General features: G+C 41.5%; 1 protein-coding gene across 1 annotated transcript in view; it reads left to right on the forward strand.

The window, feature by feature from the left end:
- PAK5 (p21 (RAC1) activated kinase 5) overlaps positions 1–16725 on the forward strand; it is a 96583-nt gene that overhangs the window by 75373 nt on the left and 4485 nt on the right. The window contains exons 5-6 of the mRNA XM_019941496.2: positions 3911–4037; positions 16161–16286. Of these exons, the coding sequence (XP_019797055.1) occupies positions 3911–4037; positions 16161–16286 (253 nt within the window). The remainder of the gene's footprint in view (positions 1–3910; positions 4038–16160; positions 16287–16725) is intronic.

Raw genomic sequence — 16725 nt, forward strand, 5'->3', positions numbered from 1 at the left:
AATAAGGCTCAGATACACCCTTCCAAGGAAGTCTCAGATTAGACATAAATACATTATAACACCTGTGCAGAATTAGAATTATATAAGTAGCATAGAAGAATACCTGAATATCTCTATAAGAGAGTCAAGAAGGATTTCCAATATATGGTGGTGTCCAGGATGGGTTTTGAGAGATGCATCAGAGTTTACTAAGAAGGCAAGTGGGAAGAAAAGGGCATTGAAGGCAAATGAAAGAGTATGTGCTAAGACAGTGCTTCTAAAATTTTAATATGCATACAAATTACCTGTGGTTCTTATTAAAATGCAGATCCTGATTCAATGGGGGGGAGGCATAATACTCTGCATTCTAAGGAACCCCCAGGCGATGTTAATGCTGTTAGTTCATGGACCGCGCTGGAAAAGCAAGGTTCAAAGGAACAGACGTGTAAAAAAATCATGTTACATTTGGGAAACTTTAAGTTTGCTCTGCTGGTAAATAAAATACCAAAGATTTGAGAAGATTGTCATGAAGGAGCTACATTGGGTATTAGCTGATGTCACTGAAATGGCATCCAAATCATAAGTGAATCCAGTTGAGCGACAATAGGTGGAAAGCAAGGTAGCAAGAAAGTGTTCAGAAACCCGTAAGAGATCAAAGGTGCTGCTTTTTCTCCACTAAAATGAGGCAGTGTTTCAATCATGACTCCCTATAGCTCTGAGTCTGCGGTAGACCATCTAAAAACAAAAGGACATAAGGGAAGACACCAAATGTTTATCACCAACATTTCAGCTGGCAGATTCCTATTGGTATAGCCATACAACCACCATATCTATCTATCTATCTATCTGTCTATCTATCTATCTATCTAATCATCTTAAATTGTAGCAACAAGTATACTGAAGAGACCTACGAATAAGACAAATGTGACTTACATATAAAACAATTAATAAAAATATGTCCAAGGGAGGGGCTTTTTTCTTGCCTCAGAGAGCATCAGAAAACTACAGCTCTCACTTTGTCAAGTTCTTATTTTGTATCTGTGGGATTCACTGAAGAGCCAGCCTCTCTAGAATCCATTGTGTTTTCTAATTCTCTCCATCTAGTTTTGTCGATGGATTTCCCCTTGAAGGCAGAGTAGCTCCAGAGAGCAAGAAGCAATAGTGTGTCAAGGAATACCATGGATATTTAGAATTTGAAATCCTTAAGCTGGTAGTTCAGAGAGTTTCCTATAGTAGCTATTCAATAAGTACTTCATTGAATGATTGATTGATTGGTTGATAAAACATTTAACTGCTTGCCACTCAAAGTGTGGTCTGGGGACCAGCAGCATCAACATCCCCTAAGAGCTTGTTAGAAATACAGCATCTCAGGCTCTACCCAGATGGACTAAAAGAATCCATGATCTAGCCAGATGCTCAGGAGTTTCTTTTTTTTTTAATTTATTTATTTTATTTATTTATTTTTTGCTGTGTTGAGTTTTTGTTGCTGTGCACGGGCTTTCTCTAGTTGTGGCGAGCGGGGGCTACTCTTCATTGCGGTGCCCGTGCTTCTCATTGTGGTGGCTTCCCTTGTTGCAGAGCATGGGCTCTAGGCACACGGGCTTCAGTAGTTGTGGCAGGTAGCCTCAGTAGTTGTGGCACATGGGCTCTAGAGCACAGGCTCAGTAGTTGTGGTGCATGGGCTTAGTTGCTCCACGGCATGTGGGATCTTCCCGGACCAGGGAGCGAACGTATGTCCCCTGCATTGGCAGGTGGATTCTTAACCACTGCACTACCAGGGAAGTCCCCTCAGGAGTTTCTTATACATACTAAAGTTTTAGCCCTATCTAGCATCTTGTTAAATCATATCCTACTTATATCAAGGAAACAGTTCTAGAAGGGAAAGGAAAGTACCAAGCTCTGTCAGGTTCTTGATTAACTCATGTAACCTTCACACATCTCTATAAGGTAGGTGTTGATGTGCCTGTCTGTTAGAGGATGAGGCTATGACTCATAGAGGCAAAAAGTATCTTTCTCAAGATCACGTATTTAATAATTGGCAGAGCCAGGATTTGAATTTGGAGTTGACTCCAAAACTGAGGTGTTTTTATCCCCACCTGACTTCCTCCCTGTTGAAGTAGGAAAGCACCAGGCTTTCTACAGTGGGCCATGTCCATTTCAAAGTCATTGAATTAAGAGTCAGTAGCATTTGTTATAAACTCCAGGGGATTTTTCAGTTTGTGATTGGGGGCTCAGAGTCAATTAATTTTTGTTACCTTTGACCTGTGAAAAATCTTTATGCCTGCTCCAAATAACTCAAATCTCATTGAATCCAAGAAAAATAGATTTTATTTTATTAAAGATGATAATTCTTGGTCCTGAATTAATTTTAAGATGTAGTTGGACTTGTCCCTGTGGCTGATGCTCTAAACTTCTCAGGAGTGTGCTTTGGGCAGATGTGAAAATTGTCATCTGAAAACAATCCAGCATAATGACCAGCCCACTTACCACAAAACCAAGAACACAGAAGTTGTAGGTTTCCACTTTGTTTCAGACACCTGCCTTCCTATGAGGCCAATTCATTGCGGTGGTAGGAATCCTCTTCAAAGAGAAGGGCATGTTTCTTCATACTCATCCACTTTGTACCTTTGACATTCTCCTGATTGGTTATCTCCTTGGATTTTATTTTGAACCCTAGTTTTACTCAGCTGGGGTTTGTTGGCATCAACAAGACTGAAACGCAGATTCAAGGCCATCTATTTACTTGTCCTGCTGAGCTAAAAGTTACCTGGGATTATTTCCCAAGTCAATTCTTAAATTTGGACTCTGGTCAGTTACGAAGTGTGTCTCCTGATAGCCTCCTCTGTTTGCCTGATAGTTTGTTTTAGGAGGTCTTTCACATTTGCTACCTCTACCTTTGCTAATTTGGGCCTCTCAATATCTCCGTGAGAGGGAGGAAGTTTCATGCCTAGATGAGTTAGGCAGATGCCTAAATGGGTCATTTTGAGGGCACTGAGGGACTCCATTCTCCACATCATTCTTCCCACCTGGGTTCTTCAGTGGCTGAAAATCCATTCTTTTGGGTTACAATTGCTGCATGATACAGTGGGGAAAGTGGAAAAGCATGGGTTTTGAACTCATAGAAGGTGGGGTTTGAATCATGATCTGGTTACCTTCTGAGCTATATAACCTTGGGCAAGTAACCTGACCTCAGTCTCCTCTGAAACCAGAAATACCTTCTTCGGAGGGTGCAGCCATGAAATGGGGGAGCATATCTAGTGTTGTGCTTGCCTTTCTCATTCCCATGGTCTATTTATTAGGGTATCATGCATTCACAGTTGGTTATTAGTAACTAACTAGGCCCAATTTCCTTCTTGGCAGAGGGACCTGGAGTAACAGAAGCTTCCAGCTCCTGGAGGAGGGAGAGGAAGGGCTGGTGAGAGGCAGGGCAAGTCCCAGAGGGGGATCTTAGAGATCTAAAGACCACTTTGCCTGAGTCCAACCTTGAAGAGAACCATGGCCTTGCCCACTTCCAAGATGAGGAAAAAGAAACCCGAGGAAGTTAAAGGACTTCCTCAAGGTCATCTAGCAGCCCCTCCTGGAACTTTGGCGTCATTCAGTGTGCACTCTCTGTAGGACCCTGGAGGTTTGTCAGTACCTGGGGAATTACCTATAAGAGTCCAAGGAAGTGCATTTGCACTGATGACCCAAAAGCCAGCCAATGGGGGTCTCTTTACTTTAGCTTATACTGAGCCGCTATCATCCTCAATGCCAGGCCTTAGGTTCTGGGAATCAGGTCCCAAAGACTTCCTTTTCCTTTCCCATAGATTTTTGAGACATGGGCTGGAGAGCATGGACTGGTTCTCTAGAACACAAGGGAGCCACCTCTCTTGATCATTTCAAAGATGGTCTTAAGCCTGACCTTTCTCCTTCAATGTGATTTCCTTTCTAGAATGAATGAAGAACAAATAGCTACCGTCTGTCTGTCGGTTCTAAGGGCTCTTTCCTACCTGCACAACCAAGGAGTGATTCACAGGGACATAAAGAGTGACTCCATCCTGCTGACAAGTGATGGCCGGGTAAGATTTTCATGTTGGGTCCCTCCCTGGTTTACCTTGTCATTTCACCTGTCACAGATATTATATTCAAAGAACACTTTCTCGGAATTCTAATTTTCCTTAGTCGCAAGTCACCCACTCCCCTTCCCAGGAGGCTTTTGAAGAAGAAATTACCATCCTCTGTGTCATCCTGTCATTTAGAACTATCTGTGAGCTGAATTTGACAGATAATTTTCTGCCTTAACAGTAAGTGCAGGAAGTAATAGAAACTATAGAAATTTCTTTTATTTTTCTGCCACATTCTTATTTTCATTGGTGGAGAGAAAATGACTTTTCTAGGACTGTGTCCACTCTGTTCGTGTGACTACGCATGTCTGCAGTATCTCTCAGAGTCCCTGCAGGAAACAGATGACAAATTCCAGTGCTTTGAGGAGAGTTTAATAAAGGTGTGGGCAGATGAGATGTAGAAAAGCCAAAAGGAACTGTCATGAGGACCAGCATAGGTGTCTAGAATGGAACACCACTCCTCTTATTACCCCATGACTGAAGAGGTGAGGTGCAGCACTAGTTACTGGAATCTTGAAATAGAGATTGTTGTGTGAAGAGGGCTACCTGGCAGGAGCTCTGATCTTTAGTGGAAACCAGACCATAGTGAACCTGCTGGATGGGAACTGGGCCAATTAAGTACCCGAACCTCACTCTGCTCCTTCCTTCCAGTCTCCTACTGGTGCTCCCCATTGACTGAGTCCAATCAGAAGCCATCAATGGTCAATACAGGTTGGCCTCCCAGGGCTCAGGGCTCCCAGATCTGAAAGGACAAACAGAAGATATCCATCACACTAGTGTATCCCCAGGCCCAGATATCTGCATTTCCCATCATTGCAGCCTGCTCAGGGGATTCACTTGAAACTCATCAGCCACACCAGATAGAATACAACAGCCAAGGAATGCATGAGTTGACATTGCCAGGAAGGCTTAGTTAGATGGAAGAGTTTTGAAGCATAGATTTTTTCCCGCCTATTTAGACGCTTTTAATCTTCCTGAAACTCCCAGCAGATGTAATAGCCTTGTGATGAGTGGAGCCAGCTGTCCCTTTAATGCACCTGTCTTTTACCACCTAGCATCCTCAGTCACGTGGAAAACGTTCACGTCACATCAGAATTTGCCCAGGAATGATCAGAGGGCAACCAGAAGAAACTACCCAAGAACTTTGGCTTTTCTTCTTTTATTTTAAAAAGATTGTCAATTTTATTGTGGAAACTTCAGCAAATTCAGAAAAGTATAAAGAATAAAATAAAAATCACCCATGGGGCTTCCCTGGTGGCACAGTGGTTGAGAGTCTGCCTGCTAATTCAGGGGACACAGGTTCGAGCCCTGGTCTGGGAGGATCCCACATGGTGCGGAGCAACTAGGCCCATGAGCCACAACTACTAAGCATGCGTGTCTGGAGCCTGTGCTCCGCAACAACAAGAGAGGCCGCGAGAGTGAGAGGCCCGTGCACCGCGATGAGGAGTGGCCCCCGCTCGCCACAACTAGAGAAAGCCCTCGCACAGAAACAAAGATCCAACACGGCCATAAATAAATAAATAAATAAATAAATAAATAAATAAACCAAGCATTTGAAGCCCTTAAAAAAAAAATCACCCATAATCTCATTTCCTAAATATATATATATATATATATATATATATGAACATACACACACACATAATTTACCAACTTAGTATTATGATTAATGGGCAGTTTTAAGTCCTGCTTTCTGCATTACTCTGGCTGAACTTTTTTTAAGAGCGTACAGGAGTATGTATCAGTCAGTTTTTGCTACACAACAAACCACTCAATACTTAGTGGCTTAAACCCAGAACCATTTATTTGCTCACAATTCTGTGAGTCGACTTTTGCACTGACCTCAGCTGGGACAGCTTACCTCTGCTCCACGTGACATCAGCTGAGCTCACTCTTGCATTTGTGGTCAGTTTGGGGTTGACAGCCTTACTAATTAGCCTGGTGGTTGGCCGGATCTCAGTAGTGGTAGTGGAGGTAGCTGGGCCTAGATGCAAGGGGTGGGGAAATAACACCATAAGCACCACTGCCTCTTGATGGGAGAAGATGCAAAGTTGCATCCAAAGGCATGTGGATACAGAGAGGGGAAGACCATGTGGCCATTTTGCAGCATCTCCCATAGAGCAGGGGAGCTATAGGAAAAGGGCTAGAACTCTCTCCTGGCCTGACTCAGAAAAGCACCAGGGCAAGGTCCCATGGCCTCAGAACTGAGCATTGCTGAGCATTGAACTGGTCCACACATTGGCTCTGGGGACTGGAGCTTACAGGAAAAAAAAATCAGGACAGTTCCTGCCAGGCTTTCTTTCCTTGTTTTTAGAGATTGAGGGTATAGGCTCACCCTTGTTGTTGAGTACCTGTCAGATGTCAAAATCAGATGTGAGACAAAGACAGTTTATTATTTAATTAGCTTACTTAAAGATCTCCCCTCCCCACAATATATGAAAGGCTAGATCATTCAGTGTCACTCCTGAGGGCAGAATCTCCGTTTCAAACATTTCTTTAGTTTCCACGCACCCAGCAGAGCTCACAGGGACTGGCACATCCTCAGTGCTTTCAGTCTGAATGGTTTGTTCACTCACTCATTCAATAAATATGAGCTTAACGTCATTCTGTGCCAGGTCAGTGCTAGGTCCTAAGGATGAATAAAGCAAAATCACTAATTTCATTCAGTTTATTTGGAGAATGGGAGTGTGATAATCAACAAATTGATAAACATACAAATAAAATCACCACCAGATTGCAGGGTGATACATTCTAAATTTTGTATGATTAATTAACTTAAGTAGACTAAAGAAGGTGGAGGGTGGAGAGTAGAGGGTCTGTAGAGACCGGTCAGAGAAGGCCCCTCCGCAGTGGGGTGGTGACAGCAGAGACACGTGAGGGGCGGGGCCTGTGGCCTTCAGGGATGACAGTGTTCCAGGAAGAAGGAACACAGCATGTGGAGAGGAGCCTGACTCTCAGCCACGTTGGCCAGGGTGAGCTCATCCAGGTTTAAGAACAAGGTGCCATATTGACTCCAGTTTCTATAGAGAAAGGAAACTTTTTTCCTTAAAAAAGAGAACAGAGATGGAGTGTGACTACTCCAGGAAAAGGCTGAGAGTACAATTTATACTAATCTATGGGAGCTTTTATAGCATTCTATAGTGCAGAAGACATATTCATTTATTATCATAACAAATCCCCTTAGGTCTTAAGTCAAAAGTTATTTTCGCATTCTCACATGACTGAGAGGTGGCTGGGCTCAGCCAGTCAGTGCTGCTCTGACTCGCTAGATGGTGCATCTAGAAATCTTCCTCAGGCATATGTCAGGAATGTAGTGCTGACTGTCGGCTGGATGTTGAGCTGGGACTTTCCACCAGAACACCTACCATGTGGCCTTCCTTACAGCATGGAGGCTGGATTCCATGAGTGAGTGTCTCAAGAAAACAGGGTAGAAGTATGACATTTTTATGACCTCAAAGTCACATAGTGTCACTTTTACCATGATCACAGACCTTCCAGATCCAGTGGGAAGGAACACGAAACTCTCCTGAGTGGGAGGAGAATTGAATCATATGTCAAGAAGATCTCAGGGGCTGGACAGTATTGTTGTTGGCATTTTTGGAAATATTGTCTGTCACACAAGGTGTGCTGTTGGGAGATGTTCAACGTCATCAGCCCTTAGAGAAATGCAAATTGAAACTATGAGATATCGTTACACACCTATAAGAATGGCTAAAATGAAAAATAGTAATAACACCACTAATTCACACAATGCTGGTGCGAATGTAAAATGTTGAAAAATGGTTAGGCAGTTCCTTTCAAAACTGAAAATGGACTTACCATGTGACAAGCATTCTTACTCTTAGGCATATATTCCAGAGCAATGGAAACTTATTTCAGTTTTATTCATCATAGCCCCAAACTAGAAAATACCTAAAATGTCCTCCAGAGGGTAAATGATTAAATAAACTATGGTGTATATATACCAGGGAATACTACCCAGACCAAAAAAAAAAAAAAAAAAAAAAAAAAAAGAATGAGTGACACATGCAAGAGCTTGGATGAACCTCAAGGAAATTATGCTGAGTGAAAAAAAAAGTCAACCTCAAAAGGATACACACTGCATAATTCCATTTATGTAACATTTATGAAATAACGTAATTATAGAGATGTATAGCATATTAGTGGTTGCCAGGGCTTAGGGATTGGAATTGTGTGGCTATAAAGGGGTCGCACCATCACCTTTATTTGTGGCAGTGGTTGTGCAAGACTACAATGTGATAAAATTGTAGAGTACACACACATATACACACATACATACACAAATGAGTTCATGTATAACTGATGAAATCTGAGTGAGCTCTATGGACTGTACCAACATCAATTTCTTGGTGTTGATATTGAGCTACAGTGCATAAGATGCTAACGTATCGGGAGGACTGGGTGCACATTTCTTTGTAACCTCCTATGAGCCTATATATAGTATTTCAAAATAAAATATATATTTTTTAAAACAGTGAGTTGCTCAGGTTTAAAAGGATAAGTCCTTTCTGGCCTCTTCAGAGACTACAAGGGAAACTTTTTGTTATCAACTGAAAAGAAATCGTTCACTCTTCTTCCATGATAGAAATAATATCTAGTGAGTCACTAATTTGTATTAAGCAGAGGTGTTTAAGGAGTGGTGTTTGGGGTTTGAAAGGGAAAATAAATAACATGTCATAGAGTGGTTTCAAGAATTACATGAAGTAATTAGTATAAAACCATAAGAGGTAAATCAGGTACACGGTAGATGCTCAGAATGAAGGCAATCCCCCTGCCCTTGCAATTAAGGGTTGAGTAAATTCCTCCACGATTTTTCCTTGGCCTGGGGCTTGCATTTAGGAGATGATACTTAGGGGCCACTAGGCAGTGAGTGACTAACTTTTATCAAATTCATTGGCTGAAATGGAATTCAAACCCATGACCTCTTAAGCCCAATGCATCTATTAAAAAGAGGCATTTACAAGTAATCTTTATGGTTTTTCTTTTTACTATAAATTGGTTGCCACACTTTAAGAATTAGGAGATTTCACATAAAATTTCAGATTCCTGTCTCCCTTGAAAAAAATCAAAGTGTCTGGCAACACTGTGCCTGACTTCACACATGGCAGTAATGGAGGTGGTGTGATGAGGGTGCAAATGTTGCTGGTGCCCCACCCTTATCTTCCCATTTCAGTGCTCGCTAACTCCACCTCCAAATGCCACCACCTGCATTTCTTTGCCTGGGGACTTCTCTGGCTACTGTAGTCTGCTTTTGCAGAACAAAGCAGCCTAGAAATTCCAGGAAATTAACATTCATGCTTCCCAGGAGCAGCCCTGAAAAAGTGATGGGAGTTGGTATATAAATACCCCAGCTCTCTCGTCCTTGGATGGAATAGCTCTGAGGCACATATTCTACACAGTCTCCCAGATGTCCTCAGCAGGATTAAGCTCTAGTTCCCATGGTGGTAACTTCCTTGCTAATTAACGCTTGACTGACTGCCTTCCCTTCCCTGTTATACTTCCCCATTTCACTGCTAGTGTTTCCTGTATCTCCCCAATAAATGACTTACACCGAATCCTTGTCTCAGCATTTTCTTCTGGGAGAGGGGGGCCCAGACTAACATAGCACCCAGAAATATGTTTGTGCCCTTTCTCCCACAGGATTTGAAGGGAGGGTTAAAGGACAAATAAGGGGCCATAGACGGGCAACCAGAGCCTATGAGTGTTCCACACCTTCTCTACTGGGCCCCTGACAATCAGCTGGAAATTAGTGTCTCCTTATCAGGGGCGTGTGTCCCTAGTTTTCCATTGTCTCCACTGGCTCATTTAATTCATTGGTATTATTGGGTTGGCCAAAAAGTTCATTTGGGTTTTTCCATTAGATGTTACGGGAAAACCTGAGCAGAATTTTGGCCAACCCAATATTTTCCTGGCTCCTTTAGCCATTTGAATTTTGTTGTCTCTCAAATTGCTAGAATTTTACAATTAGAGGAAGACCTGAAGATTATCTCCCAGAAGCTCTTCTTAAATAGAGACTTGGGCATATTAAATAGCTTGCTTAAATTCATTCCTTTCCAGTCGTCTCTGAGATACACCCAAACACTCCCTTCACAGAAGTTATTTTCTAATGCAGGGAACACAGCATGAAAAGTCAGGAGACCCCCAGGGTTGAGTTCACTGCTAAAACTGTCACATAGTCTTGGGCAAGTTCCTACGGCTCTCCGTGCTGTGCCAAGTGGCAGAGGGGCTGGCTGAGGCCTCTAAGCCATTCCAGCTCAGCTGCTATGATGCCTTCCCTCTCCTCTCGGGTTTGGCTACTGAAGAAGTGAGTCTTCAGCTGGAGGCACCATCATCAGTCTGACCCCTTCTATTACCTCTGTTCCTTTGTCCCTGGGTCATTGCTCTTCTTAAAACAAGTTCTCAGATTTTAGTGAGCATCACAACCCCTGGAGACCTTGGCAAAAAACAGATTCCTGGGCCGTTCTCTCAGAGATTCTGATTCAGTCAGGCTGGATGTATCTCTGAACAATTTCCAGCTGATGATACACACTTGAGTACCATTGCCTTATAGGAAGAACCCAGGAACCAGGCACAAAAGCAGCCATCTTTCTGCCTTAGCAAAAATCTGGAGCAGATGCAAGAATTCTTTAGAGCATATGCAATTTACAAAACGAGGGTTTTATATTTTATTTTAAACCTGTAGCTATCTTGTGGGTAGATTCTCTTTTGCTCCTCTTCTTGCAAATTTTTGTGGGGCCCCTTACTCCTAGCCAGGATGCATTGAGATGGGTAAGATCTCAGGTTTAGTAGCAGCTTTGTCTGACCTCTGAGCTCTAGTTCCTTGTCTGGCCCCTGTGGACCAGCTACATCTCCTCTTAGGGGGTGGGCAACATGCTTGCTTCAGTTCTCTTAGCCTAACTGCATTAGTGAGACAAAGATGGTTTCCTAAGTACCCACGTTGTACAATCCTATCTAAAATAAGGCTCAGCTTAAAGTCTATGTGACTTGCTTTTGTGTGTGTGTGTGTGTGTGTGTGTGTGTGTGTGTATGTGTGTGTGATTTGCTTTTAATAACTGCCTACAATGCTTTATTATACTCATTACCTGAGTTCTTATTATCTACTTGCAGATTTATTTGGACGAATGTTGTGTGCAATTATGTTCTTTTAGAAAATTGTCTCTTTTACGTACTTGAATGAGTAAAAAAATCATGCAAAAGCACTTATACTCCTACAACAGAAGAACAGGCCTGGCTTCCAAGTGTTGAGTTTCAATTTCTCATCTTATATTTTGTCACGGAGATAATTATTAGTCTGTCAGGTTTGGTATCTTTTTTTTAATGTCTGGAAAAAGAGAGCCACACTAGAGGCTTTAAAATTAAAGCCAGTTGAAATTAAAACTGCCAATACCAAAATGCTGATACAGTCACCTCCTGAATCATTCAGGTTTCTTCATTTTACAGGTAAACAAAATATATTGGCAAAATTGTTCCTCCTTTACTATCTGTGTCATAGGGTTGCAAACTTACTCAGGCTTGAACTTTGGAAATAACACACACACACACACACACACACACACACACACATAACCTCAACTTCTTCACAAAGCCCCACTGACTAGAATTTTTTTTAAAACTCTATTTTAATTCAGTCTATTAAATTTAGTCTGCTTAAATAATTTAAACATTGTCTATCAGAATTCAGTCACATTATTGTAAGGTTAAACTGATACCTTTAAACCCTCAGTCTTTCAGGTTTGGCTGCCACCTGCTCTTTCTTTCCACCTCCCACCCCCATCTTCCTCAGGATGGAGACAAATGTGGGTTATGGGACCTCCGGGTGAAGGAGATACGATCCATCTTCTTGTTCCTCGCTGGTCCCTGCCTTGGCGTGACAGCCTCTTCTGCTACCTGGACTCGTGACCAGTGAGCATTAGCTGGTCCCATCAGCTGCTGGTCTTTTCAGGAAGAGGCTTCTCTGCAGTATTTTACTCCAGCCTCTTTCCTCAAGTCTTGAAAGCTATCCTTGAGACTGCCTCTCATGTCAACCATAGGCTTGTGCCTGGCCCTGTTCCTTCACTGAGATTTGGAGGAGCTTCGGGAGCCCTGCATACCACACAAAGGCCATGGAAGCCAGTAGCATTGCCTCAAGTTCATTTCCACCCACTCTGTCGTGCCATCTCTCCATGGAGGCCATGTTGGGCATAGCCAAAGCTGATGTGCAGCTGATATTCACCAGTGTATCTGCACCCATTGTTAAAATGTTGCAATATTCTCATGCTTGTTGGTTAATAGCCACTGTTTCCAGTCATTGGAGTATTATCCCCCATGACCCCAGCCCTTTACCAGGATGCCCCTTGCCTCATTAAGGATGGTACTGCCCACAGGATAACTCCAGAACAAAGCTCAACTTTATGTCTAGATTCTGACTGGTCTAGATGAATCTGGTTATTAAATTTTTTAATATTACCTCTGAACACAGATGCATGTGGCTCCTCTCCCTTGTTTGTGTGGGGATGTATGCTACTCAGATATTTCTGAAGCACACCACCATCTGCTCGGGGTGGTAGGAAATGGTGTATAATAAAGAGTTGGGGCCTGACATAAGTTACTGCTCTTTGTCCTCTTCTGCAAATAATCCTTGGCTAAAAGTGATGGACTGTAGGGCTTTCACTTCTCAGAATTGTAGAAGCCTTTTACAATAGGGCAGCAAGGATTATGGACCAGCTACCATGGCCATAGGGCACTCTTCTTTCTTTTTTAATGGATTATTCTTTTCTTTTTTTGGCTGTGTCTTGCAGCTTGTGGGATCTTAGTTCCCCAGCCAGGGATTGAACCCGGGCCCCAGCAGTGAAGGAGCCAAATCCTAACCACTGGACTGCCAGGGAATTCCCAGGGCAGTCTTCTTTATACCACATGGAAATTCTGTGATCTGACACATCTGGGCTTGATTCTTGCTATGCCAAAGCAATTGAGAAAAATCATATCTCTGTTAAACCATCTTTCTCTAGCATTCCATCTGGTGCAAGCCAAATTGAAGGAGTCCCATCCCAAACCACACCCCACTAGTCTTGGCCTGATTAGAGAGCAGATCATGAACAAGGAAATGGAAAAAGAAAAAATAATAATTTCCAAAACATTACCTCCATTTCATCTGTGTTACAACTTTGATTCTAGAAACAGTTGTCGTCAGTAAGTCAATGATGGCTTCAGAAGGAGCACCAATGTGTTTTCTATCACGTGATCTGTTGTCCCATGTATGTATGTATGTATGTATATATATATGTCAATATCAGATAATATCAATCTAGTAGCATGAGTTTTTTGATTATCTACTGTTTTCTTAGCTCTTAAGGAGCACAGCGAGGCTTCATAATTAAAAGGCAGAGCTATTGCCCCTGAGCAATGTCATTTCTAGCTGAGGGAAAAACTCAGCATCAGAAAACAGTTCAAGATTAAATGAATGCTAAATTCTCTCAAATTTGGTGAGGGGAGAGATCAATATAGCCTCCTGAGAAAAATTCTGGAGGAAGTGAGAAGTGATCAGGGCCTTGAACTATCCTTAAGAATTGAATATGCTTCCCAGCTAAGATTAGGAAAAAGGCAAAGATATCCCCTCTTACAACTCCTTTGCAACATCATACTAGAAGTACTAGCTAATGCAATAAAACAAGAGAAGGAATAAAAGGTATACATACTGGGAAATAAGAAATAAAACTATCTTTGGTTACAGGTGACATGATCATCTATTCAGAAAATCTGAAAGAATGAACAAGAAAATCTAGAGCTAATAAGTGATTATAACACGGTTGTAGGATATCTAGTTAATATACAAAAGTCAATCACTTTTCTATGTACCAGCAATACAAGTGGAATTTGAAATTAAAAACACAATGCCATTTACATTATCACCCTCCAAAACTAGATACTTAGGTAGAAATCAAGCAAAATATGTACTACATCTATATGAGAAAAAATACGAAACTCAGATGAATAAAATTAAAAATACTTAAATAAATGGAGAGGTATTACATTGGATAGGAAGAACTCAGTATTGTCAAGATGTTACTTCTTCCCAACTTGATCTATAGATTTAATGAAATCTCAGTCAAAATCTCAGTGAGTTATTTTGTAGATATTGACAAATTGATTCTAAAGTTTATATGGAGAGGCAAAAGACCAACATAATCGTCAACACATATTGAAGAAGAAGAAGAACAAAGTGCAAGACTGACACTACCTAACTTTGGGACTTTTTGAGACAGTGTGGTATTAGCAAAGAATTGACAAATAGACCAATGAAACAGAATAGAGAGCCCAGAAGTAGACCCACATAAATAGAGTCAACCGATCTTTGACAAGGGAGAAAAGGCAGTAAAATGGAGCAAAGATGGTCTTTTCAACAAGTGGTATTGGAATAACTGGACATCCACATGCCAAAAAATGAATCTAGACACAGACTATATACCCTTCACAAAAATTAACTCCATGTGGAGTTACAAAGAGTATCTAGCAAGAGCGCCTAAAAAGAGAAGAGGTGAGAGTTGGGACCCAAACTCCTGGAAGCCCCAGTATTTAAGTTGTGGGCAGCAGAGATAGAGCCAGAAAAAAAGGTTGAAAAAAGTTCAGAGAGGTATCAAGAGAATCAAGGGAGAATTTGTGCCTTAGAGACTATACCTTTGATCTATGGAAATTTTAACTTCAAATGACCATTCTGAACCATTGCCAAACAATGCCTGAATCATTGATTTTGTTTTGTTTTGTTTTGTTTTGTTTTCATTTAATGTATTCTGTCATCACCAATAATCCTAAGTGGCAATCCTTTTCAATGAGGCTATCTGAAGTTCAGACCAGGTCACCATGAACAGAATCAAGCCTCCCAGAAATAAACTGAATCCTGGTCACCTAGAATATATAAACTGGCAGGGTGCCTGAGGGTGCAGTATGTTCTCAAGAGTATTCTTAAAGGCTTCCGGCAAGAAATTTCAGCGTGTTTTTCTTTTTGATGACCTCTAACATAAATAACATATATGTATATTGGGTAATTAAGATGACCACCTTGTACCCCTGGTAACTAATTGTTCACACCCAGTTTCTATGCCCTCATTTCCACTTGCATTGATATTCACATTGGCAACTTCAATTGTCCTGAGAAAAGGAGGAAAACCAAAAGAAAAGGGGAGCCAGTACTTAAAGTGATATCTCAGCATCCTTTATAAATGGGGTCTTGCAATAATTCAAACATAGAAATGAGGTTGGTTATTTGAATCATCTCATGGTACTTAGAAATCTAAATGTCTTCGGTGTAAAAAAAACCCCTAAATTGCAGCAGTTTGTACAAAACTCGTGTTGAGAATAGCAGTTTACTTACACTAAAGCATCATCTCTTACATTAAATGAAAGTAGTAGGTTTGAATTTTAATGAATTTGTTTCGGGTGTATTATAAATTTTGGGGTTTCATAATTTTATAAAAGATAGCAGCAGCAGGAGTTAAACATTTGCAAATCAATCCTGCTGGAGCCATAAGAGGTTTTTTCACTAAAATGGATTGTACATTTCCAATAAAAGGGTCTGATAGCCCCTTCTCTGGTATTTTCAGGGCCTGTTAACAAGAGATGGTGGTTTTGTTTTGAATTTGAAACTCTTTCTATATTTCTATATCTCGAAGCCAGTATTTTTTTAAATTTATTGAAACATAGTTGATTTGCAGTGTTGTGTTAGTTTCTGGTGTACAGCAAAGTGATTCGGTTATACATATATATAAGAGTTTGCATCTGCTAATCCCAAACTCCCAGTCCATCTCTCTCCCACCCCCCCTCCACTCCCACTTGGCAACCACCAGTCTGTTCCCTATGTCTGTGAGTCTGTTTCCTATGTCTGTGAGTCTGTTTCTGTTTCGAAGATAAGTTCATTTGTGTCATAGTTTAGATTCCACGCATAAGTGATATTGTATGGTATCTGTCCTTCTCTTTCTGACTTTCTTCACTTAGTATGATAATCTGTAGGTCTGTCCATGTTGCTGCAAATGTCAGAGCCAGTATTTTTATATTGTTAGTTTGTTGCATTCCTTTCCTTTTCAGATAAAGTTGTCTGACTTTGGTTTCTGTGCTCAAGTTTCCAAAGAGGTGCCAAAGAGGAAATCACTGGTTGGCACACCCTACTGGATGGCACCTGAGGTGATTTCTAGGCTGCCTTATGGGACAGAGGTAAGGGAGTGATGGTCATTGTTGGGGAGTGGCAGGGTCTGGTTAGGCTCTGGATGTAGGGGTTCTGAGATCGTTAATGACCACAGGAGATCAGGATAATGACTTTTAACCCCACATTTGATCCCCATTCACTAGGCTTGTCACAGAGTAGGTTGTAGAAGAAGGGAGACTGGCCATCCCTGGGATATTGCCACAACATTGATCCAGGAGCATATTTAGGTCCCAAGTTGACAGTGGGAGAGAGTCACTCAAACTAATATCTTACCCTCAGGGCCAAGAGTGCACAAAGCGAGAAAATGCAACCTGAAAAGTGGCCGGAGACACACAGATGAGTAGGTGTGATGATTCAAAGGATAGAACGTCAGAGAAAGCTCCACAGGATTGGGGTTAATATTTGGAAAATAAATAATGTTTTGCTATAGGAAAAATCATATACGAA

Source organism: Tursiops truncatus, chromosome 15, assembly GCF_011762595.2.
Source record: "Tursiops truncatus isolate mTurTru1 chromosome 15, mTurTru1.mat.Y, whole genome shotgun sequence".
NCBI lineage: Eukaryota > Metazoa > Chordata > Mammalia > Artiodactyla > Delphinidae > Tursiops > Tursiops truncatus.